Raw genomic sequence first — 26689 nt, 5'->3', positions numbered from 1 at the left:
TCTTGCCTGTAATTTTAAATATGTCTCAGGCTCTTGATTGTTCATAATTTTTGTGTTGTTGCAATTGAATATCACGTAACGAGGCATTTTTTATGTTTTGATTGACTTCAACTTACAAAAATTGACGCCCGAAAGCTGCAAGCTGCGATTAAAGACGGACAACTCAGTGGATTCCACTGAGTTCATTTGACACGCTAAGTAGATACGTTTGCTTGAGTGAAACAAACCATTATATAAAATATCAATATTCTAGCATAATTTGATTATTTTAAAGGTTGAGGATCATAATGTGATATGAATTGATCCATGTGTGATGAGTTAGAATCGAAATTAAAGACATTTTGACTACAAGGTTTGCCTACATTGTTCACAAATTCTATTGACGGCGATTTGTATGTCAATAGACGTTATTCAAAGTAGTTGCACAATTATACATCTTTGACTACACCTACAGCAAAGGAAACAACACGTTCATACAAACAAACCACGAAATGAAATTCTAGACTGAAACAAAGACACGTTCAGGCCAGTTTAGTGCTATTTACGCCCACTAACCGAGGCGGGACGCAAACTACTAGTAATAATGACCAACAATAGACTATGGTTCAAAACACAAGAGTATCGAGTACTTACAACGTATAATAGTTATTTGTTTTACAAGGGGGCAAAGTAGTTGTTTAACCGCACGTGCCAATATTGATACCTGAGCAAGCGAAAGATTCCAATATTGAACCGCGAGCGTAGCGAGTGGTTCAAAATGTGGAATCTTGAGCGTTGCGAGGGTATCAAGGCACGAAGGTTAAACAAACTTTGCCACCGAGTGAAACACAAAATTTTTCACCACACCAACACGAACAAAATTACCGACTATAAAACATCAAAATAAATCAAATCCATCAATTTATTCAATATTTATGATTCAAAATCTTCATTTATTGGTAAAATTTAGCAGCCAGATTAAGACATGGAGTTAAAATTTGTATGAAATTACTTTGCCCCCTTGTGGATAAAATGCGATTTTGCTATCTGTTTTCGAATAGCAAAGAAAGCCTTTAGCAGTTGGTGTGGTGAAAATACATTTAATTTCTAAATATCTCATTCGTACATTATAATGTGCACATTGTGCACACGCAGTAAAAACGGAGTTATAGAAAAATCATTCTCCCTAGGGAGTTATAAAATTTCTATTCTCATCTTCTTTCTTATCTCATCTTTCGTCTCAAGTTCGGTTGTTTATAATATGAATATAAAAGTAAAATACAAAAAACACATACAAAACAATGTAAAAAAACATATAAACACATTATAAAAAACCTAACTTAGGGTGCCGCCAGCAGCGGGGCAAGGCCCAAGCACCAATTTTTTTTTTTTTTTTTAACTTTTTATAGCCTGCGGCTGTCACTAATAATAACACTCGTTATCAATATCCTCCTTACCGCTCTTATTGCACAATGTTCAATGTACAATTGTATGCCCGTTCTCCTCTACAGTACAGACTCTTAACCGAATTCTTGTAAAAGTTCTATTTTTTTGGCAATCCAGTTTTATTAGAATTTTTCGACATTTACGTTTTCAAAGCACATCGCAAGACCAGAGCTCGGATACCGGTAAATTTTTCAAACCGTTATCATGTACTTGCGGCAAAACGTTTAAATTTCGTTTTCGCTCGAAAAACCGCTATTTTTAAACCGGTTTTTAGGGGAACGCTTTCATAAAGGTTTCGTTCGATTAACCGATTTAGAACAAAATAAACCGGTTTATTCCGCAGTATTATAGGTAATACTGTTCAAACCAAACAAAAAAGTCGCTGCGTGAACATAGGTATTTACGCAGCGCCGGTGCGTCTTGCCGTTCGTCGAATAAACCGGTTTATTTCGGTTAAAATAAAGTTCTCATAACGTTCGCGTTCTTTCAAAAGTTCGAAGTAAAATCGAAATAGACCGGTTTTAACCGGTAAAAAATAAGTTCCGAGCCTTGCGCAAGACTTACAGCCTACATTAGCAAAATAATATTTGTGTAGGCGCCAATCTAGCCATTTGTTTCTCGTAAAATTTGCCTAACTATTCGATTTTAACTTGAACCCAACAACCAAGAACTGGAAACTACACGAAAATTTGACGGTTCGCCAAATAGACTGTTTACGGCTACACCTTCCGGCCAAAAACGATACAATACCATATACTTGACATATTATTTCATCACATTTGCTGTTTAAAGGTCTCATTGCGTCTACGTGTACTGAAGAGTAATGTACTATTTTATTCCCAAGGGAATAATGGATTTAGTTTTAAAAATTAATACAATCCGTAAAATACTTCAGGCAAAGGATGTTTCAATCAGCCAAGGATTTTTTTGCACAACTAAAATTTTACTATTAAGCTATAAAAAAATATTATACGGTATGGTATGAAAAATGCATTTTATTTATGTTTTACTATTATTTCAGTGTGTTTTACATTTATTTTGTAAATTTCACGTAGATAAATCGTTATAATTTGCAATCTGCTCTCGATTGCGCTTGACCGCGTTGCCACAGCAACGAGCAGTACGATACCGCCATTCATTGAAGATTTTGCCTTATGATTATTTTTTTCTGTGTTATCCTCTCAAATGTGATGAAAAATATTGTGTGTACAGTCAAGTGCAAAAATACGTATCGATTTTATCCGCTCAAAAATATGTACCGAGACCTTATTCCGCCGACATAAAGTGCTATAGGACATATTTTTGATAAGTTGTACGCACCCATATTTTTACACTTGACAGTAACTCAGGAGGTAAGGATTTTGTAAACTCGTGTCTATAACTCTCTCCAGCCTGCGGCTGTCGCGAGTTAAAACACTCGTCGACAAAATCCCCCTTACCTCCCTTGTTGCACAATATACTATTTTCTCATAAAAGCATGATGTGTTATTAGTCACTGCATGGTCTCCAAAAGCGAGAAAACAGTGAGCAGTAGATTCGAAGAAAAGATAATCGCTCCCGTGTAAATATATCTCAGCTTTCAAACAAAAAAACTAAATTGAAATCGGTTCATCCGTTCGGGAACTACGATGCCACAGACAGACACTTTTATTTCAATCGTCGATAGCTTATCTAGCTTAGATAGCTTGTCGATAGGTTAGCTCGCTTTTGGTAGAACCAGTGCCTTAGGGGGAGCTTATTTTGATAAATCCATACTAATATTATAAATGGGAAAGTGTGTGTGTCTGTTTGTTTGTCCGTCCTTCACGGCAAAACGGAACGACGAATTGCTGTGATTTTTTAAGTAGAGATAGTTGAAAGGACGGAGAGTAACATAGGCTATTTTTGTCTCTTTCTAACGTGAGCGAAGCCGCGGTAAAAGCTAGTCTTTAATAAAGAAGGCGTGTGTTTTACGCCGTGGCTTGCGTGGGCGACGGTCGCGCAATGGTCGCGCGACGGCGATGCGAAGCATACGAAATCAAACCTTATCGATATGGAAGTATGAGACGCGACGGCGACGGTCGCGCGACCATCGCCCACGCAAAACACGGCGTTAGGGTTCTACAAAAAAATAATAACGAGAAATTATACAACATCTGTTTTACATAACGTAATCGGATTATTTTTAATAGGACTACGAATAGTATTATCCTTACTTAACCCAGTTAAAATATACTTCCGCCAGTACCAATTACCAATATAAATAATGTCCAAACGAACATGCTTTCTTAATAAGCTTACCAAACACAAGAATCCTTACAAAGATCAAAAATATCGTAGAAATGTTTTTAAGAAAAAAAACAATCCTATCAAAAACATGCACAAAAAGTTATAAGATTCCTCTTTAACAAAAGAATCCGATCTTATTTCAAAATTATTAAAAAAAAAGACCACATTATTTGAGATCCTATTAACAATAAATCCTTTTAGATCTGATCACGCGATATAGTTTGCAAAACCTCGATGGGTACTCAATTTTCTCATTTACCACCAAAAAAGGCTCTATTCCCAGGGCTTAAAATGCCGCCTTCGGGTCCCACATGTGCACCAAGTTCAGCAGTATTGATTCAGTTGTTTTCGATCAAACATGCTGTCACAGACGGTTTTTAACCCCCGACGTAAAAAAGGTGGAGTGTTATAAGTTTGACGTGGCTTTTTGTCTGTCAGTCTGTGTGTGTGTGTGTCTGTAGCATCTTAGCTCCCAAACGGATGAACCGATTTAGATATCTTTTGTTTGAAAGCTTAATTACCTACTCGGGATATTTCATTAAAATCAGTCCACTATGTCGGGGTTTTTTTTTTCAAAATTTAAATTTTGTGGTTATTCCCAAGTGCTGAACTCGAAATAGTTATTTGTTATACAAGGGGGCAAAGTTGTATTTTAACGCCGAGTGTGGAATTGAAAAACGAGCAAGCGAAAGGATTCTATAGTTGAACCACGAGCGAAGCGAGTGGTTCGAAAATAGAATCCTGAACTTGCGAGTTTTTTAACACACGAGAAGTAAAAAAACATTTGCACCCGAGTGTAACACAAAACTTTTCCCCTCATTATAGCAAGGAGCGAGGATTTTTATTTATTATTTATAGCGAGGAAACTACAACGCAAAAAATGCGTTTATCACTGCTTTCAGTAGTTCCACAGGTGGTAAATCATCTTTATTACTAGATTCACCTACTTTTATCAAATTTAAATCAGTTAATTTGACTTTATTCAGCGTCAAATTACTTTACTCACTAGTGGATAAAATGCGTTTTTACCCGCTGCTATGAAAGGACAAAACATGTGTTTCCGAGCTAGTGAGGGGAAAAAATACAATTTGTTGGTAGTACGTTGCCGGCCTATAAGAAGGGCGTGAGTTCTTTCTTATAGCTTTCTGGAAGAATAGAAAGGTTAATCTCCATTAAACAATAGTTGTTAACACTGACAATAAACAAGAAATAGACGCAGGTATATACTAAACATAAACACAAACATAAACTAGAATTCAGTCTATGTTAAACACAATGATTTCACCTTCACCAATGATGTATTTCGTTTTGTTTTAATAAATTCAGATTATTAGATGGCCACATTTAAATTTACTCGTCTAAGGCACTGGTCCCACCGCGAGCTAGTAAGCTATGAGCTATCGGCTATAAAAACGATCAAAAGATAAGCACACCCGTGCGAATAAAAGAGACACGGCGATGTTTATAGTTACTCGCCCAGCGGTGAGCTATCAAAATCGCCGTGTCTCTTTTATTCGCACGGGTGTGCTTATCTTTTGGTCGTTTTTATAGCCGATTGCTCATAGCTTATTAGCTCGCGGTGGGACCAGTGCCTAACTATAAACATCGCCATGTCTCTTTTATTTACGCGGGAGTGATTATCTTTTGTTCGTTTTTATAGCCATCGTTTACTAGCTCGCGGTAGGACCAGTCTAAACCATCTAAATTATAAGATGCATTCATTTTAACTTTTTTTAAACAAGCGAAGGGAGTTTTATAAACACACTCGTAATTTAAACCCTTTTATTAATTAATTACGAAACAGCAGGCCTATCACATGATTGTCACGAGAGGATGTCACCGCGAGATATAGGTCTCACGTCTTCTTCTAATAGAGATGACGACTACATAAAAAAAAACGGCCAAGAACGTGTCGGGCCACGCTCAGTGTAGGGTTCCGTAGTTTTCCGTATTTTTCTCAAAAACTACTGAACCTATCAAGTTCAAAATAATTTTCCTACAAAGTATTTATAAAGTTCTACTTTTGTGATATTTTTCATATTTTTTAAACACATGGTTCATAAGTTAGAGAAGGGGGGACGCACTTTTTTTTCCTTTAGGAGGGATTATTTCCGGAAATATCAATATTATCAAAAAACGATCTTAGTAAACCCTTATTCATTTTTTAATACCTATCCAACAATTTATCACACGTTGGGGTTGGAATGAAAAAAAAAATCAGCCCTCACTTTACATGTAGGGGGGGTACCCTAATAAAACATTTTTTTCCATTTTTTATTTTTGCACTTTGTTGGCGTGATTCATATACATATTGGTACCAAATTTCAGCTGTCTAGTGCTAACGGTTACTGAGATTATCCGCGGACGGACGGACGGACGGACGGACAGACAGACATGGCGAAACTATAAGGGTTCCTAGTTGACTACGGAACCCTAAAAAATGGCATTCTGTTTAGTCCGTCAGTAGATCGTCCAAAAACACTGAACACATATTTTTCGTATTTTCTAATTAATGAAAAAATACAAAGATATAGAGCATCAAAGTTCCGCAGTGGGGGCTTGTGATGTCACTTCTACGTAAAAATTGTACCTAGGCGTGACGTCACGCGAAACTTCAACGCACTGTACCGCCATCATTTTTCGTTTACGAGATGAAAGAAAAAAATAAGTGTCTAAAATTCTTTGATAATCTAACTGACGGACTAATTAGTTTTTTTTTTAGTCGTCTCGCCTATTGTATTAATGACAAGGACGGATAGTCTATCGCGGTATAGTCTATATATATCACGTAAACAACAAGCTGTCACGTAAACAATTGCTCTGCGATTATTTATTGCTAAATTTAGTAAACTCCGGAAAAATGTAGATATTATTAGTTAAATGTGTAAATAAGTGATCGTGTGAACTGTGGAAATGTTATCTAAGTGTGGGATAAACAATAAGTAACATAAATATTAATAAATGACTATAGACTTTCCAATGACAATTTCTAAGTGTAAAATTAGCCGAACTGTGATTTAATAAAGAAACCAAAGCTTTAAAACACGTAAATACAGTGACATAAACAAAAACCGTTAAGTGGATACGAAAATATATACGTTTTAAATGACAAAAGTGACCGTTTTAATGTTTGAACTGCTTTGAACTTTGATCCCAGCCGTCAGATCTCGCATATCGGCCTGCACATTTCATTTACAGCTAGCGATCCTTAATTTCGTCAATGCAGAGCAGCGTTGATGGCCGTGCGTTACTCAGTGAAAGCTGTGAAACCAAGTGACCGGGTTCTATTCCACTGAGCGGCAAAACTTTTTTTTTTTTTTGCTGTAGACAGATGAACCGAGTTCGATTCTAGTGTTTTATTTTTTTTTCTTAATTTTTTTGACTTTATTAATATAAATATTTTATAACTTTTTTTTTCTCTTCGCACATTAAGAGACACGATGGACCAATTAAATAAGAACAATTCCCGCTCCGATAGTCGTAGACCGACAGTGACTTGCGGTAGTTGCGGACTTGTATTAGATACACGAACATGCGCATTATGCTCAAGATGTGAGTTGTCTTTTCACTTCGATTGTGCAGGCTATTCAGAAAAACTATATAGGATGATGGAACCCCAAAAGAGAGCCAAATGGAAATGCAAAACATGCACTCGGAGAGCTCCATATGGGGCTAAAATAACATTTCCTGCAGTATCAAAAGTTGCAGCTCGAAGTGGTAAAAGAAAGACTATCACGGCAGTAGAATCTCTAAATAAAAAAATCCCCTCTAAGAAAACCACAAATACACCATCGAGTCCAGAGCCTTCTGAAAACTGTCCAAGGGCAAGCACTCCAAGGGACAACGAAGCTTGTGAAACTACCGAGACAGAGTCTTCTCCTAATACCACATTAACAACTAACGAAGTCGTTTCTTCGCCGGTTGACCTGAACGCACTAAGAAATATTTTTTCTGATGGGGAATGTTCACCTCTACACGTGGGTTCTCCTGCGAAATCAGGCTCTAAGGATAATTCTGAACTTAATATATCTACAAATGCCACTCCGTCACAGGATAAACTGTCGAAAAGTATGGACTACTCAGTCAACGAGGTGCTTACAGTACTAGAAATGAAAGAGGAGATTACCAGACTTACTTCGGAACTAGCGTCTACACAATACCAGCTTGAAGAAATAAGCATAGAAAACAACGGCCTAAAGAGAAGAATCGACAGGCTACAGACAGAAAATGGAACTTTAAAGAATCTGTGTCAGTCTCAAAACTTGCGCAAAGAACGCCCTGTTCCGACTCCACCAACATCGCCGAGTCCTGTATCGGAATCTGATTCTTCATTATCAAATAACACCATAAATACGGAACCAGAGTGCATGGAAGAACTTCAAGGGTTGAAACACCTAGTAAAACGTCTAGAAGCGGAGTTAAAAGAGCACAAGGAGTCAATCACTCAACTTGAGGCACAGGTGGAGTCATTGTTATCTGTTGGTAATCTGAGGGCGTATAGAATAGGAAACTTAACCACAGCGACACAAGAGAGACGTGACAAGAACCAGACGAGACATAGGAGCAGCTCATCGGCGGGCGTCGCTTCACCAGCTTCACAAAAACCTCCTGGACAGGAAGTACACGCTGCTCTACAGGACAGGAAGGGGAGAATTTGCATGCTAAGTACATATAAACATAAGAAAATGCTGACAGTTAGAAACTTTTTAGTGAAAGATTATGATTTGTGTCACTATCTCACTCCAGGGGTAGGTGTTAAACAGCTATTAAACAATCTTAGCGACAGATTAAGTGATTTTACCATGATAGATTACTGTATTATTTTCATAGGCGAGGAAGATTTCAGGGCATCACAAAATTACAATAGCTTAGTGACTTATATAAGAAATGTGTTACAAGAGATCACTAACACTAATATTATTTTATGCGTTCCCATTTTTAGACACAGTATTTATGCCAATATGTATAATAAGAGAGTGGAAGCCTTTAATGAGCTATTATATTCTGATGTGACCAAGTACCAATATACGCATACACTCGATTGCAATATGAACTTAACATATGACTCAAGTATGTTTAATGAATTTTCAGGCTCTATAAACAAATATGGCATGAGAATCATATTTCAAGATGTCGCCGAGTTAATCAGTAATTTAGATAACAAACAAACATTTTTTCGTCTCTAATCAAAGCCATATTGGCCTGGGTTCTTTTCACTCAGAGACATATATTAAGGTACCATACAAAGTATGCATTTTTCATCAAAACGTCTGTGGAATAATGACTAAGAAGGATGAACTAGATTTATTTTTAGAGGATCTCGGGGCTGCCTACCCGAAGTATGTATGCATAACGGAGCACTTCTTAAATAAGACTAATATTGACATTTTTGCTCTGTCGAAATACTCTGTGATATCATCAAACACCAGGAGTAACATGAGGAGAGGTGGTAGGTAGTCTCATACTTGGGCATAGCGAATGTGATTATGAGGATTTGCCGATCTGTAAACGATTTTATAAAACAATATACTTCGAAGTGTGTGGAGTTAGAGACAAGAAAACGAATTTATATATTTGCTGTGTTTATCGAAATGATGATAAAAACTATTTCGAAAATTTTTTAGAACAATTGGAATTGCTGCTGGAACATTTCTTTGACAAAAACTGCATTATATGTGGAGATTTTAATGTGGATTTGTTAAAGGACAGTGAGCAAAGAGCTCAATTTACATCCTTATTAAAATGCTACAACTTTCGATCGCTGATCTCCTCGGTTACTTACAGCTGCGGTAATGCCCAATCATGCCTTGATAATTTTTTAACAAATCTTCCTGACAGCCAAATACAAGACCTTCAGATAGTAAATAATGGTTTATCTGATGGACATGCAGGTCTATTCTGTAATTTAATTTTTCCCGATATAAATAACTCTCACAAAAAGGATGACTATATATTAGTTAACCGAAGAGTTTTCAGTGAAAATGGCAAGGCTATATTTCGAAGAAACATTGTTAGTATTAAGTGGGATGGCTTAGGAATTTATGATTTTCTAAAAGTATTTTACGATATATTTAATAAAAGTTTTCCGTTGAAAAATATCAGGGTTAAAGTTAATAAGGACAAAAAATTGAAATGGATCACAAAGGGACTAAAAATATCTAGTCAAACAAAACGCTGTTTAATGAATGCTAACCTAGCGACCAATCACGATACAGTGGTTCAATATAAAAATAACTATGTCCGGCTCTACAGGAAAGTGGTAAGATGTGCAAAAAAAATGGCGGTACAAGCTGCTATTTCCAAGTCAAAGAACTCTGCCAAAGCTATCTGGAAGGTTGTAAATAAACACAGGAATAAGAACACTCTTAAAGCACAACAGAAAATAATCCTAAAGACAGATAATAGAATAATAGATACAACGCAGGACACTGTGGATTTTTTTGCGTCTTACTTCAACAGTAACAAATGTAATATCTCTAACGCTAACGATGGTTTAGAAAGGGCGCAAGAAATTCTGCAGGATTGTTCTTTACCTGAATTAAACAACATGTTGTGGGAATATATAACTCCTGTAGAAATAGTATCTATAGTAAAGAAAATGGAGTCAAAGAAATCGACAGGTATAGATGACCTTCCAATATCTGTAATCAAAGATAACATTGATATTATGTCAGTACCATTGTCAATATTTTTTAATAACTGCTATGAGGAAGGTGTATTTCCTGAGCAGTTAAAGGTGGCCAAAGTGGTGCCGGATTATAAAAAAGGTTTGAAGAGTGATCCCAAAAACTACAGACCAATTTCGCTCTTGCCAGTCCTGTCGAAAATTTTTGAGAAATTAATTAAAGTTAGGCTTGTTAAGCATTTAAAGCGCAATAAAATCATTAATGAACGTCAATACGGCTACCAAAATGATGTAGGAACCAGTGATGCTATTGAGAGGCTTATTAATGATATAGTTATTAATTTAAATGAGAAATTCAGGGTTGCTGGTATATTTCTTGATCTGACGTCTGCATTTGACACTGTTGATCATGATATACTCTTATACAAGCTGGAACACTGTGGCGTACGTGGGAATATACTAAAACTTTTCTCGTCGTACTTATCAAATAGGAAAATGCTAGTAGAGATGAAATCGATAGAAGAAAGTACTCAACGGGTGTATCATTCCCAAATAGTTGACATTAATAAAGGGGTGCCGCAGGGCTCTATTCTTGGCCCTGTTCTTTTTGTAATATTTGTCAATGATTTAATTGATTACATTAATAAATGTTTTGGCGATGTTGGCGTTGTGGTTTTTGCGGATGACACAAACGCAATAGTTTCCTCAACTAACACAGAAGAACTGAGCAATAAAGTTAATGCATTACTGAGAAGGTTTCAGGCGTGGTTTAATAGCAATAACCTAATTTTGAATATGAACAAGACTAAATGTATGATGTTCAGAACTACGTCTAGGAATAGCGAGTCCCTGCATGTCAACCTAGAAGGTTCTGTTGTGGCCGATGAAGACAGTGTCAAATTCCTCGGTATATATTTAGATAGGGATCCTAACTGGAGAGAAGAACTTAGCTCACTGGAAAACGGCATTAGTTCAGCTTGTTATGCGCTAAGGAGTTTACGCGAGGAAGTTACTTTAAGGCAACTGACATCTGTGTATTACGCATTAATAGAGTCTCGGTTGCGATATAGCATCAAGTTTTGGGGTCAAAGCTACAAATATAATATAAATAAAGCGTTTGTAGCCCAAAAACGTGCCATTAGAATCATGGTCCGCATCCCATGGTGGCAGTCATGTAGAGAACACTTCATCCGTCTCAAAATTCTTACAGTACCCTGTCTTTACATTCTAGTGTTACTAACTGGTGTCGTAAAACACTTAAATAGATACGAGACAGAGGAAAAAAGAATCTCTAGAATGAACACACGTAGGAAGGACTTGGATAACTTGATAGCTCCAAAATTAAATGTTGTTCACCACTCCGTACTATATCAAGCAGTAAAACTATATAACTGCCTCCCGACCGAGCTCAAGTCAATACACGATGTGACCAATTTTAAATGCCGGTTAAGGGATTTATTGATTAGTAAATGCTATTACGACGTCAATGATTTTATTTGTAATGTTTAATGTATTTTTTAAATGTTCCTACTGTATACCAAAATTTGACTGACATAAGATTAATTAATATCCTAATTCTGTATAATATAGTTAAATAGCATGTTAATTATAAGGTTGTAAGATATTCTAGTAATTAGAAAGTTTATTAATAGTATAATGTTACATTTCCGACATAATTGTAAAATTGTTATGGAATAAATATTATCATTATCATTATCATCATTATCATTATCATTATAATTTGCTTACCTACTTTATTATCGTGATGTACAGTCGAGTTCATAAATATGTGTACATTATTTCACCTTATTGCATAGAGTTAAGGTGAAGACATCTACACATATTTATGAACTCGACTGTACTTGAGTATAAAATCGCAATCTTCGTTGCTACGAATCATAAGGGCAATTTTACGTAGGTGTGCTACGATAATAAGCGTAGCACTTACTACGATATATCTTCATCTACGTCTACGATATGATGGTAAAGGCCTAGCAAAGATGACAGCTTGCGCTACGACAACGAAACGCTATATTATCTCTCTACTTTACTAATATGGAAGAGAGACAGAGACATCAGGTGCAGTAGCCGAATGGCGGCGCGAAACGAAAACGAAACGCCGCGAAAGGTAGTCTGGCTCTGTCGCGCCAATACGCAAGAGCGATAGATAGATATCTACGAGCGTTTCGTTTTGTGAGCGTTTCGTTTCGTATTGTGAGAATATATATTAGTACGAGTACAGAAGGATCACTCCTTTGATGTTCACAAAATGCCGCCATTCTAAATTGTCACCTCCGCATCCGAGCATCCGACATTGAGTTTTATTGCGCCGCGCGAAGGTCGTCACCACTGAATGGGCCGCGAACTGCGGCCGCCGGCATGTACTTGTAGCGCGGCGATAGAATCGCGAAGTGAGCCGCCCCTGCTACCCAGATCCAGCCAGATGGGGCCAGATCGCATTTCGTCGTTGTAGCTCTAAAGATTGTCATCCTGACTAGACGGCATGGAAATAATTATTTTCTAAACTCATAAAATCTTATACTTTTAAACGAGCAATTCTTGTATATTTATTTATTTATTTATATATATATTTATTTACACTGACGATCTCGGAAACCGCTCTAACGATTTCGCAGAAATTTGTTATGTGGGGGTTTTTGGGGGTGAAAAATCGGTCTAACTTATCCTTAGGTCCCGGAAAACGCGAATTTTCGAGTTTTCATGCGTTTTTCTTCGCGCGCCATCTCGTGTGCAGTAGTTGTACTGTTAAGACAGAATTCTTTCGGTCGATGTAAGTACTATTTATTGCAAACACTAGATGGCGACACAGGTCAAGGCTAAAACGAATAGAAAATACACTATTTGAGTTTTTGTGGCGAAATGCGCGCCATCTCGTAGTTGTGTTGTTAAGGCTGAGAATTCTTTCGCTCGATGTAGGTATTATTCATTTTTGAACTAGATGGCGACACATGTCAAGGATACGAAACAGAACCGAGCGAAGCTCGGTTGCCCAGATATTAATAATGTAATAGGGCCATTTTTTGTTAATAGTCCTTTTTGTTTTTCTCGTATATCTTTAGAATAGTATAAAGTACCCTAGCACCTTGAAATCAAAAAATAATTGCAAACAAAAATTAATCACAAAATGAAAATAAAATCATACAAGTTCCTGAACAAAATAAAAATAACGTAAAAATTAAAATTAAATGAAACTTGTACGAAGTGTGGATGGTGATGAGATAAGGCATCTAATAATGGCTATTTTTTTATATTCTCTGATGTAACGTACTACGTGACTAAAAGAGTAAAATAAATGTATAAAGAAATAAAATAAGCATCTACGTAATTCATATGTTTCAGGTATAAACGGAATGAAATGACTTACACATTGTTTGTACCAGTTACAAAAATTATCGAGATTTTTAGCGAAACTGCCATTATAATATTAAAATTATTACTAATCCACTAAAAGTGGAATTTTTAACAACCCAACAACCAACAAGGCAATTTTTATACGCTTCCTTTTCGTCGATAAAATTTATGAAATATCTTCATAATGGTGAATCCATCCATCTCGAGGTATATATAGCAATATATACAATACAGCTCAGTGTTCATGTATTTCAAGAATACATTTTTTCGTTCCGGAGGTCGCGGGTTCGAACCCCGGCTCGCACCAATGAATTTTTCCGAACTTATGTGCGAAATGTCATTTGATATTTGCTAGTCGCTTTTCGGTGAAGGAAAACATCGTGAGGAAACCGGACTAATTCCAGTAAGGTCTAGTTTACCCTTCGGGTTGGAAGGTCAGATGGCAGTCGCTTTCGTAAAAACTAGTGCCTACACCACATCTTGGGATTAGTTGTCAAAGCGGACCCCAGGCTCCCACGAGCAGTGGCAAATGCCGGGATAACGCAAGGAGGATGATTTTTTTTTATTAGCCTATAATGGTGTCCCACTGCTGGGCAAAGGCCTCTCCCCTTGAGCTCCATGACTCCCGGTTTAGGTGCCTCTTCCGGCCAGTTAGTGAGAAAGGTGTCTAGGTCGTCCCTCCATCTCCTTCTGGGCCTGCCGCGTCCGCGCTCTATTTGTGGCATCCACTTGGTGGCTATACTAGCCCATCTGTCAGGGTGTATTCGGCAGACGTGACCAGCCCAGTCCCATTTGAGCTTGGCAGTCCTCTCGCCGACGTCGGCAATGCGGGTTTTTGAAGTAAACAAGAATATATAGGTAATTATTTTTTCACCACACCAACTGGTAAAGGCTCTCTTTGCTATTCGAAAACAGATAGCAAAATTGCATTTTATCCACAAGGGGGCAAAGTAATTTCATACAAATTTTAACTCGATGTCTTAATCTGGCTGCTAGATTTTACCTATAAATGATGATTTTGAATAATAAATATTGAATAAATTGACGGATTTGATTTATTTTGATGTTTTGATGTTGATTTTGATGTTGTGTGTGTGTTGGTGTGCTGAAAAATTTTGTGTTTCACTCGGTGGCAAAGTTTGTTTAACCTTCGTGCCTTGATACCCTCGCAACGCTCAAGATTCCACTTTTTGAATTCTGAAATTGCTGCAGCTGAAATTCAATATTGGAATCTTTCGCTTGCTCAGGTATAAATATTGGCACGTGCGGTTAAACAACTACTTTGCCCCCTTGTAAAACAAATAACTATTAAACTTGTAAGATATAGTTTAGAGAGAACTATGGCCATTATCTTTTTCACGAGGACGATGATCACGTTCACGGTCATGATCGTACGTAACGTACTAGATCTGTCACTTTCTGACAGTTGTGTTATGTAACTTGTAATGGCCTTAGAGAGCGCGCACACGGGCAACTTTTGGCAGCGACTTTTTTGTCGCGACCATGGCCTAGTATGAAAGTGCGCACACGAGGCGACGCAACTTTTCATACAAATACTAAAGTCGCCAGCAACTGTGTCCCCCATGGGCGCGCACCCTTAAACAGCAATTGATTAGATTCAGGATCTAAATAGACACGGCATTTAAGAATAGTACAAAACATCAGAGGCCGGGAAAATGAGGATTTCCGGCCAAGTGGGTATATATAAGTGGGTATATGTACGGATAGGGATACGAGGCCGGGAATCCGTTTTCACGCCGAGGTATGTATAGTGCTTTTCTCAAACATACAATGAAATAAAAAAAAATGCTCTAAAGGACAATATTTTATAAAAAAAAGTTACTTTGCAGGCCTCGGCCTGAAAAATAATATGAAATCCCTTTACAGTCCTCTCGAGTTGTTGCGCCCAAAATGCGATACTTCCCAGCCCATTTTAAGGAACGTAAAGACAATATTTCATTGCATGTTTGAGAAAAGTGTTTTTGTGTGTTGGCGCCGTTGGCGGCGTGCACAGGCCTCGTAAGCAAGGACCCCGCGAAAAATACAAGGGAGCCTTGCTCATGTGCATATATCTTCCGCCATCTTGACGACCGGTCTGGCTCAGTCGGTAATGAGTAGTGACCCTGCCTGCTAAGCCGCGGTCCTGGGTTCGAATCCCGGTAAGGGCATTTATTTGTGTGATGACTGATGACTGATGAGCAGATATTTGTTTCTATGTATATAAGTATGTATTTATTTATATATTTAAGTATGTATATCGTCGCTTAGCATCCACAGTGGCCACAGTACAAGCTCTGCTTAGTTTGGGGCTAAGTTGATTTGTGTAAGGTGTCCCCAATATTTATATAATTTAACTGTTTTCCCTTAGTTGGCTTATACGGCACCCACGGGATGGGGTGGTGCTATTCTTTTCTGATGCTGACATCCACACAGCACCCCATATAGTGTTGATACAGACACTACTGATAAGGGCTCACGATATCCGTTCTACACGCCAACCCGTGCGTCCGTGTTCTTAGCCCCGGCGGTATTAAGTGTCGATCCATACTACACGAACCCGTCAATCGAACATTTTGTGCGTTCGACCCGTTTAGTACGTTCGGGTTTGGAGTTTGTAGGCACGGACCTCGGCTCGATTTGGGTATTGAATACGCGGACCCGGAACACTTCTTTAAATACTAATTTTTTTTGTTCTTGAGATTTTTTTAAATCTTCGCTTTCGCGTCCGATGGTTACTATACATCGAGAACAGGTCGGGCACACGAAAAATTACCTACCTTTCGAAAGTCAGTTTAATTCATATAGGAATTATCACCCTATAATAATCTTGATCCATAACTATGCTCTTAACACATTCGTGGGCACGTATGCTATAGCATACGCGTAGTCATTTTGTTTCCTTTAGTCTATGAGAGGACGTCACTAGCCGTCCGTAAACATGTTAATATACATAAATTGACTAAAATTAATACTAAACACCTTATACTCATCACCATACCAGATTAAGACAAATTGTAATAATACAAATTGCATAATAATGTGGTTAATATGTCATATTGATCTGTTAAAGAAACTATGAGCAATTTAGTACATTGAACTATCTATTTCTATCTCTATTGCACGCGCATATTTATATTCTCGTCCTGCTTAATCAGGGTCATTGACTGCTAATATCATGAGTGAGCCAGTAATATGTATAATTATGTGTACAATAGACAGTCTTTTCAAATTATTAATATATTTTATATAAACATGGACTTTTATTGTTAATTAGGTATTTTATTAATGATGAATATTAAAATTAATGATCAAATCAGCTACTGTATCTTATGTAAATTGATATCAAAAAATATTAACTGATTCTTTGGCTTGAATATGCAAATATACATAAACAGGCAATTATTTGTCTATGTAGTCAGTAAGCCCTTTACTCAATCTCAGATACTTCTTTATAATATGAATTATTAACCAAATGAAAATTCTCAATTAAATTGGTACTTCATCACCACTAGTCATAAAGACGAAATTTATATCACAAAATAAAATAAGCTATCAATATCCATCTTTAAGCTAGGTGAAGATGTCATACCGTTTGCTTGAGAATTTCACAAAAACTATGCAACACATATCATCACGGGACTAAAACTAAAATGGGTATAAAACAAAAGTGAACACACTTCTAACAACACTGCGTCTAGTAGCCCACTCACGATGAGGTCATCCTCTCGGATTCTGCCGGAGTTCTTGCTGGCCGCCTTGAATGTGTTGCCAACATACTTCTGCTCTTCTTTGGTGAGTAAGCCGCATTGGGACGCCAGCTTTTTGCTTGTGTTGCCCATTCTGAAAGAGTGTACTTTTTTATTTTTTTTTTTTTTGACGACCGGTCTGGCGCAGTCGGTAGTGGCCCTGCCTGCTGCGCCGCGGTCCCGGGTTCGAATCCCGGTAAGGGCATTTATTTGTGTGATGAGCACTGATATTTGTTCCTGAGTCATGGATGTTTTCTATGTATATAAGTATTTATATATTATATATATCGTTGCCTGAGTACCCACAACACAAGCCTTCTTGAGCTTACCGTGGGCCTCAGTCAATCTGTGTAAGAATGTCCTATAATATTTATTTATTATTTATTTATTTATTTTATTTATTTATTATAAGAATATGAAAAACTCCTCACCATGTCACATATCTTTTTTTTTTTATAACAAAGCATCAGGATTACATTTTAAATTTGTAAGTGTTGCATGGACAGTAAATAATTGAACCCATAATATTAGGAATTTAATTTTCACTTACGTTTTTTTATAAACCATAGTTTTTAATGTTATGTATTTTTTAATGTTTATCTTTATAAATTTTATATACAATTTTATTATTGTCATCATATATCAATGGCGAAGTGCCATGAACTCCTAACTAAGTACGAAAACCTAAGTAGTTGGGAGTTCATGGTACTTCACCGTTGATATGGAATGTCAAACACAATATAAATAATTTTTATTTCAACTTTTTGCGCCAAAATTTAGAATTTCTCCAAGTTGGTCTTTTCCTAGTTTACCAACTCAATTCAAAGATGCTTTATGACGAAGATGTAGGACAGGCTTTTTATAACTGTATACAAAAATAACTTTAATGGTCTTTGAACTCATTTATAAACTTGTTAACTATAGTAGATATTGTTACTACATAAAATAATTACTATGCATTACGTATATGTACACTATTCACACAGTAAAGTCAAAATATGATGGTAATAAGAATATTTTTCTAGATTTTAGGAATATCATTGCACTAACCCCTTAGTTTGTAAGTCCTACTAATAACATATGTGTTCATGGTTGCACGAAATAAAAATATTCATTCATTCATTTTTCAATTGACTCAAATGCTATAGAACTATTTGCTTGCAAAAATGAAAATGTAACTTAATATTGATGGGCACTCAGAAAAACTTTATCAACACCATAATATTTTATTCTCCGTAGAAATTTGTCATTATTATGATGATAAAAGATATGCTAATAAACTTAAGTGCCTAGTCACGAGTTCTAAATATCCTTGGTCATACACCTGACTGGAAATGCTTAATAAGTCATGACCTTACCTTTTACCTTCCCTTACGGGAAAACCGCACGGACATTATCCTGCTGAGTTTTCCAGACAATTTAAAATGATAAAAATAATACAGATAAACCAAAATATTGTGAAAACATTACCTTAACACGAAAACAAAACGACGTAATCATTTACAACATTAAACACTATTTTAAACACTTAAATCACAGGTAAATACATTTATTGCACGTATAGAACATTAATTTGAAATCATTTACTCAATTGAATACGTATTTATCTCATATCGCTGCTAAAATTAGTCTAAATCAATAATGTTTTCCTATTGGGATTATGTACTTTTTGAAAGTCAGGTTACCATTACCTGTCAAATTGTTTTTTTTTTTCTTGAAAACGTATGTCATAGAGCCAAGCACGACCACTTGCGTCAAGCGACGCGTCACATCGACTGACGTGCAGTGCCGCCTTCTTATCGCGGTAACTTTTGGGTGCTGGAAATAAACGCAAAATAAACCTTCGTACCGTACAGTACATACTATACAATGTAAATATTTGTCTTCACCGTTATTAGCGTTCAGCTGTAGTACAGTTTCTGGGATCCACCATGAAAATATCCGTTTTATGATCAAATGTCTTGATTAAACACTTTGGTTTTTTTGTAAGGGACCTTTCGGTCCATTCATTAATTTCGATCCCCCCTCTCCGATTTTCTTAAGGCTGACCTTCGCATCCAATACGGCAACGCATGAAAAGTGATGGGCACCTTTATAGTAAATACAAAGGCCGCATAAATTAGCAAAGCATGAGAAAGATATAATAACAGAATAATTTTCTAATTGATACAGCCATAAAAAAAACAGATAGGTAGATTATCTCCCTCACGATAAACTCTCATGATGCTCTTGTGTGTGATGTGGTGTGATCAACTGATATAAAACAAAACAATTTCCATAGCTCCTAGGTAAGTATCACATACTACTGAAGATTACATTATATTTAAAATAACTAGTAAGACAGTAAATTGATTTTTATTTAATAATTGTTTGTACAAAAATGAATCACAATATATTATTGCAAGTGGTATATGATATTATAAATATTCAAGCCTATGGACACAAGAGTCATAACAATATACAGCCAGACCATTTTTCTCACTGTTTCATTCTCAGTCTGGTTGGCGATATATCTGTGCAATAATATCATCAGATGCATTTGCGGTGGAATGCTCAATGCCGTGGAAACAAGTCTGGCCCACGGACAAATTGAGGTAGGTATGTATTCTCCGACCATGATCGTAAAAAAGATAAATATACTCAGTTTCATAGCGAGAGCCTCATTCTGGAAGCAGTAATTCCCGACCATCTGACTCCAATGAACTACACAGAACATTCGCACACATTCCATAAAATTGAACGCCCATGATAGGAAAAACATTATTTCCTATTGACAAGAACTTAATGCAAATATTTGCGGATTCTGGGCTTTGAATCGATAACTATAATGCATCCGGGGTAAGAGACATGGAGAATATCCTTGACTTAGACATTAGCGGAAACACAAAAAATCTCTAGTTTTGTCATTAATTTAGTAATTGACTCTGCTTGATCGAGAAAAAAAATTCGACGTCTCAATAGGATGGATTTAAAGAGCTCGTTTCATCTTTCAATATTTCTTCGACGTCTTAATTGAGTATCTTTACTTAACGAATGAAATAATTCTATTCAATCTATTTTCTCAATATCACCATTATCATAGATACTCTCATTAATTCTACAGCTATTCGCAGCATTAGCGTCCCGTAATAAAGTATAGAGAGTCATGGCAGTGAACATTACAGTAATCGAGCTGCTAAACATAACCAAGAAGAAAATCACAAGGCTCAAATTTATCGCGTGCGTTTCGTTTTCTGCGAAAACTGTGCTTCCGATAATATGGCTCCAGTGGAGTAAGCAGGCCATCTGCACGAACCATAATAAGGCCGCCATCCAAATCATTCTGTTGAGTTTAACTTTATTTTATTGATTTCACAGATTCATCTTCTAAATCTTTTCAAGTGGTAGTGGATTGACCCTGCACAAATACTAGTTTTGTCATTGCTTTTGTAACACTTATGCACCTCGTGTTCTTATTATGTTTTGATGGAAGCTTTTCTCTCTACGCTGCTGTGCTTCGTTTTATTAATGTGTAAACAGTCCAACTAGTAGATAGGATTGTAATCAATGTGTATCCTCGACAAGCCGACACAATATTTTTGTTTTTGATTTTAGACGCATGAATAGCTTTTTGCAGAATCACGAGCATATGAATTTGAGGAGGAATGCTCAAAGCGGTCACGAAAAGTTTTAGTTTGGGAAATAAAAAGCCAGGAATTATGCTACCAATAAGGATGAAGCCAAATATACCGGCACCTAAACGAATGCTATTATAGGTATCTTTGGGATAGATAGCGTGGCCAATTATGTAACTCCAATGAGCCAAGCAACCCATACGCAGTACGAAGAGAAAGTTAAAAGCAATGCTACTTAGTAAGACAAGGGCCATTTCGATGCATTTGGTTGAGTTGGCGGTATTTGTGTAGATTATTCTTTATTTTTGTTCCAATATTTTAAGCAAGACCGTTTTTCCAGGAATACTCATCTTGAAACTGCTGAATTATTATGTCCTTATTGCTTTTAAATGAAATATATTATTTATTTACATTTTGTGACACTTTTGCCATAATAATGTCATTGTCAGGATGATAGATTTTAAATTTTGAATATTTTATGAATGCATGTTATTTAGAACTCTTGTTCTGTTGAACACATCTAAAAACTATGTGTAGCCAGACAAATTAATTTAGTAGAAAAGTAGTAACATAAACACTTTAATTTACATACAAAGAGAATACGTTACTAGAGAGCCTGCGGTAAACTCCAATGTTTGTAAATATACAGTAACTTTCTCTTTTAGCATAATACGTAAATACGCAAGGCAATTAAGGCTAGCCACGGACGGTCTTAACTTAAAATTCATAACCTAGAAAAAAGTTGTATTCAATTCAATCTGTCAGTTTATGGTCAGTTCAAACTGACTGCCTGAGAGTGAATTGCTTGTTTGGTCAGCCTCTAGAAAAATTGGCTAGAATTGATGAAGAATCGTAAAAGAATTTGTTAACAAGTTGTAATAAGCAAGTTATCATTCGAAAAAGACTAAATAAATATCCTATAAATTATGAAAAAAAATTGACCGTTTTACTCATAGAAAAACGGCTACTTAGTAAACTTTCCCCGTTTTTAGGAATCAGACTTATTTGTCTGAAGATTCTAGTTAAAGTCTGTCAACCAGATTATGACAGTAGCATGCCATTGTCAGCCAAAACGACTGAAATTCAGATTGTGAAGTATGCTATACCTGACATACCTTCTTGATTATGTTCTAGGATTCATCTATGGCCTCGTTGCCATAGTAATAATTTAAGTAGAGAAAAACTATCCCGTCATAATATACTTCAAAATAACATTAACATATTTATTATACTAGAATAATATAAAATATTATATAAAATGTGCTTCAGCTTTCTTTTCAATAGTCGTTAATCAAGTTCTCACGCACGCCAGCTTCCACGTTCATCAGTGAGAACTTTACATGGTAGCAGAGCGTGGTGAAGTAATAAACAAGTGACAATACAACTTGACGACGATGAAGATGGAGACGAGACACCGCTTAACACCAGTAGTGACACCGAAGATGAATATCTCGACAATACGTTGCAACCAAACTCGGTCAACAGCACTGATAGTGTTCAACAACAGGAACCACAAAACTATGAAAGTGAGTACGAGTCTCTTTCCGGTTCTCACAACTTTGTCGATGATAACGAACCTTCTAATCCTGCTGACGCAGAAGATCTAACTGAGACGATTGATGTTCATGCTTCAACTTCAACTCCAACTCGAACTTTGAGAAACAGGTCTACCATTGCAGTTCCAAAAAGGTATGACGATTTCATTTTGGCTGCAGCTGAAGAAGTTGAAAATCTTCATAAACCGAAAGAACCTGAAACTTTCAAAGAGGCAATGGAATGCCCAGACAGCAAGAAATGGCAAGAAGCAATGAAAAGTGAAATTCGCTCATTGAAGGACAACCAAACATGGGATCTGGTCGAGCTACCCAAAGGACGTAAAGCCCTACCATGCAAATGGGTGTACAAGGTAAAAATGAACCCTGATGGTTCCGTCGAAAGGTACAAGGCCAGAATGGTCATCAAAGGCTATTCCCAGATACCTGGAGTGGACTACGACAGAACGTTCAGCCCAGTGGTTCGTCTGAGCACTGTACGTTCACTGCTTGCCATCGCTACTCATGAAAATCTGAAACTGACACAGTTTGACGTCACGACCGCCTTCCTAAACGGAGAAGTCAAGGAAGAAATCTTTATGAAACAACCCGAAGGATATCGTGATGGTACCAAAAGAGTTTGTAAATTGAAACGAAGTTTGTATGGATTAAAGCAAGCGCCACGCTGCTGGAATACCTGCATAGCAGACTATTTACTGCAAACCGGATTCAAGCAGAGCGAGGCGGATCCATGCCTGTTTATGCGAACCAGAGGACAGTCCAAGGTTGTGATAGCTCTATACGTGGACGATGGACTTGTAGCGCATAACTCTACAAAAGCAGGAGACGAGTTCTTGAATGAGTTAAGAGCCAGATTCCAAATAACCACCAAACCAGCGTCTTACTTCCTCGGAATGGAAATCAACGTGCAAAAAGACTCCATATCTCTATCTCAAAAATCGTACATCAAGAAAGTACTAGAAAAATATGGTATGTCTAACTGCAAGTCAGCACCATCACCGATGATAAAAGATATTGCGGGAGCGGACGACAACATTAAATCAAACTTTCCTTATAGGCAAGCCGTAGGCGCTTTAGCCTATTTATCTGTAGGTACGAGGCCTGATATCTCCTACGCTGTTGGAGTAGCCTCAAGACATTTGGAAGCACCTACTAAGGAAGATATGATGCTTGTTAAGCGCATATTGAGATATCTAAAAGGGACCCAAGAAAAGGCCCTAATCTTTACAAAACAGACACCGCCGCACTTGGTCTGCTATAGCGACGCAGATCACGGAGGAGACCAGAATACTGGACGATCAACATCTGGTATGGTTTGCTTGTTCTCTGGCGCCGCAATAAGCTGGCGAAGCCAAAAGCAAACTACTGTTTCCATTTCATCGACAGAGGCTGAAGTAATAGCAGCAAGCGAAGCAGCCCAAGAAATATTATGGCTAAATCGATTGTTCAGCGATCTGACTAAAACGGAAAAGCCAGTTCTGAGATTGGATAACAAATCAGCTGTCTACCTAGCGCATAATCCTAAATATGAATATCACAAGCGCACCAAGCACATTAAATTAAAACACTTCTTTGTTAGGGAATGTGTGAACAATGAAGACTTCAGCGTTGAACAAGTTCCTGGCGAAACCCAACTCGCTGACATATTTACGAAGCCTTTGTTTGGACCCAGACTTCAGGAATTGAGTTCCAGAATGGGACTTAAGAATTTATCCTGAAATTCTTTAAACTTCCGAGGGTGTGAAGTATGCTATACCTGACATACCTTCTTGATTATGTTCTAGGATTCATCTATGGCCTCGTTGCCATAGTAATAATTTAAGTAGAGAAAAACTATCCCGTCATAATATACTTCAAAATAACATTAACATATTTATTATACTAGAATAATATAAAATATTATATAAAATGTGCTTCAGCTTTCTTTTCAATAGTCGTTAATCAAGTTCTCACGCACGCCAGCTTCCACGTTCATCAGTGAGAACTTTACACAGATCATTTAGTAGAATAACGCAATTTAGAATGGCAACATTTCTAATGTCAAAAAACGTATGCTAGTGTTATCTGTGGTGCCATGACTTGAAAAATATTGGGGTCGGCATTGTCGTATTCGCCGCGAGATATTTCATTGTTAATAGTGATCCAACTAAAATCTTTGTGTTGATGAGAGCGTGAAATTTATACAAAATGACGCTCACAAAAATGGACGTGGACCCCGCAAAGGGCGAGGGTTTCCGCCCGTACTACATTACGAAGATCGAAGAGCTGCAGTTAGTCGTGGCTGAGAAGTCTCAAAATCTACGGCGTCTGCAAGCTCAAAGGAATGAACTGAACGCTAAAGTACGCATGCTGAGAGAGGAGCTTCAGCTGCTGCAGGAACAAGGTTCGTACGTCGGGGAAGTAGTGAAGCCGATGGACAAGAAGAAAGTTCTAGTAAAAGTCCATCCTGAGGGCAAATTCGTGGTAGATTTGGATAAGAATGTGGACATCAATGATGTCACCGCCAATTGCCGCGTCGCGCTGCGTAACGAGAGCTACACCCTTCATAAGATCTTACCCAACAAAGTTGATCCTCTGGTCTCCCTCATGATGGTCGAAAAGGTCCCAGATTCGACGTACGAGATGGTGGGCGGCTTGGATAAGCAAATCAAGGAAATCAAAGAGGTAATTGAGCTTCCAGTGAAACATCCCGAGCTGTTTGATGCGTTAGGTATTGCGCAGCCTAAAGGTGTGCTTTTGTACGGACCTCCTGGTACTGGAAAGACCTTGCTGGCTCGTGCTGTGGCTCATCATACCGAATGTACTTTCATCCGAGTATCTGGTTCTGAGCTGGTACAGAAATTCATTGGAGAAGGAAGCCGTATGGTAAGAGAACTCTTCGTTATGGCTCGAGAGCATGCCCCATCTATTATTTTCATGGATGAAATTGATTCTATCGGTTCATCTCGTATTGAATCTGGCAGCGGTGGCGATTCTGAGGTCCAGCGTACCATGTTGGAGTTGCTAAACCAGCTTGACGGATTTGAGGCCACTAAAAACATTAAAGTGATCATGGCTACTAACAGGATTGACATCCTAGATCCCGCTTTGCTCCGACCTGGACGTATTGACAGGAAGATTGAGTTCCCTCCACCAAACGAGGAGGCTCGCTTGGACATTCTTAAGATCCACTCCCGCAAGATGAACCTGACAAGAGGTATTAATCTTCGGAAGATTGCCGAGCTGATGCCTGGAGCATCTGGTGCTGAAGTGAAGGGTGTGTGCACCGAGGCTGGTATGTACGCGCTCCGTGAGCGCCGAGTCCATGTCACTCAGGAAGACTTTGAGATGGCCGTGGCTAAAGTCATGCAGAAGGACTCGGAGAAGAATATGTCTATTAAGAAACTGTGGAAGTAAATTGCTAATGTTTGTATTTCTAGAAATTAAACTTATATTATAATTAATGATGTTTCATTAGACGATATTCTATTTTATCAAAGACAGAACAGGGCCCTATTTCTCGAAACTATTAGTTTACTAGTATATTAGTTATTAGCTACTAGTGAAAAATTTACAAGTCCTAATATTTTCTGTTTCTCAAAAAGAATTATTAGACTTGTAACTAATGTTAAACTAATAAAAAATACTAGTCGGGCTTGGCTGAATGGTGCTATTACCCATGTCTTCTTACCAATTGAAAAAAAAACTGGGAATAGTACTGCCCATTTTTTTATTAGTTTTCCTTGCGCGGATTGTTTCTTTAATTGTAATATTTTATATTTAAAATTAACTATATATAGGTACCAAGTTGATGGTTTTGAAGAATATATTTGAAGCCAGAGATTTTTTTATTGGAAGCGTTTTAATAAAATTTTATTTCTGTTCAAAAAGTTTTGTCGACGAAAAATTATTATTAGATCTTCTGCACTGTGGGAAGCAACCGAATCAGTACACATTTTATGACTTTGTTTAATAAAGTGCATACAATGTGACGCTAATACTTTCGACTAATATTTTTTACAAACCTTCCGAGATTAATAGCTTTATTAGTGAATTTTACAAGTGTTTTCATTTATTTTTTTATTCATGAAACAAAAATCCAAAAGG

At 37.2% G+C, this 26689-nt stretch overlaps 2 protein-coding genes across 5 annotated transcripts in view; one reads left to right on the top strand and one right to left on the bottom strand.

Moving 5' to 3' along the window:
- The window catches only part of LOC125237923 (MTOR-associated protein MEAK7), a 52220-nt gene extending 32968 nt beyond the window's left edge, over positions 1–19252 (bottom strand). Inside the window, exons 1-2 of one of the 4 annotated variants that reach the window (XM_048145163.1) lie at positions 19128–19252; positions 17368–17530 (exon numbers count right to left, since the gene is read on the bottom strand). In XM_048145163.1, coding sequence (XP_048001120.1) covers positions 17368–17529 — 162 coding nt within the window. In that variant the 5' untranslated portion in view covers position 17530; positions 19128–19252. The other 3 variants (XM_048145162.1, XM_048145165.1, XM_048145164.1) reach the window with 3 other exon arrangements.
- A 5410-nt stretch (positions 19253–24662) lies between these two features.
- Positions 24663–26046, top strand: LOC125237758 (26S proteasome regulatory subunit 8). Its single transcript, XM_048144932.1, has one exon. It carries the CDS (start codon positions 24791–24793, stop codon positions 25997–25999), a length of 1209 nt encoding a protein of 402 aa, XP_048000889.1. The 5' UTR covers positions 24663–24790; the 3' UTR covers positions 26000–26046.
- Positions 26047–26689: the final 643 nt, after the last annotated feature.

The sequence above is a fragment of the Leguminivora glycinivorella genome, chromosome 22 (genome assembly GCF_023078275.1).
Source record: "Leguminivora glycinivorella isolate SPB_JAAS2020 chromosome 22, LegGlyc_1.1, whole genome shotgun sequence".
Taxonomy (NCBI): domain Eukaryota; kingdom Metazoa; phylum Arthropoda; class Insecta; order Lepidoptera; family Tortricidae; genus Leguminivora; species Leguminivora glycinivorella.
Note: the sequence above shows the minus strand (reverse complement) of the source record. Positions and strands in the feature narration are given on the sequence as shown.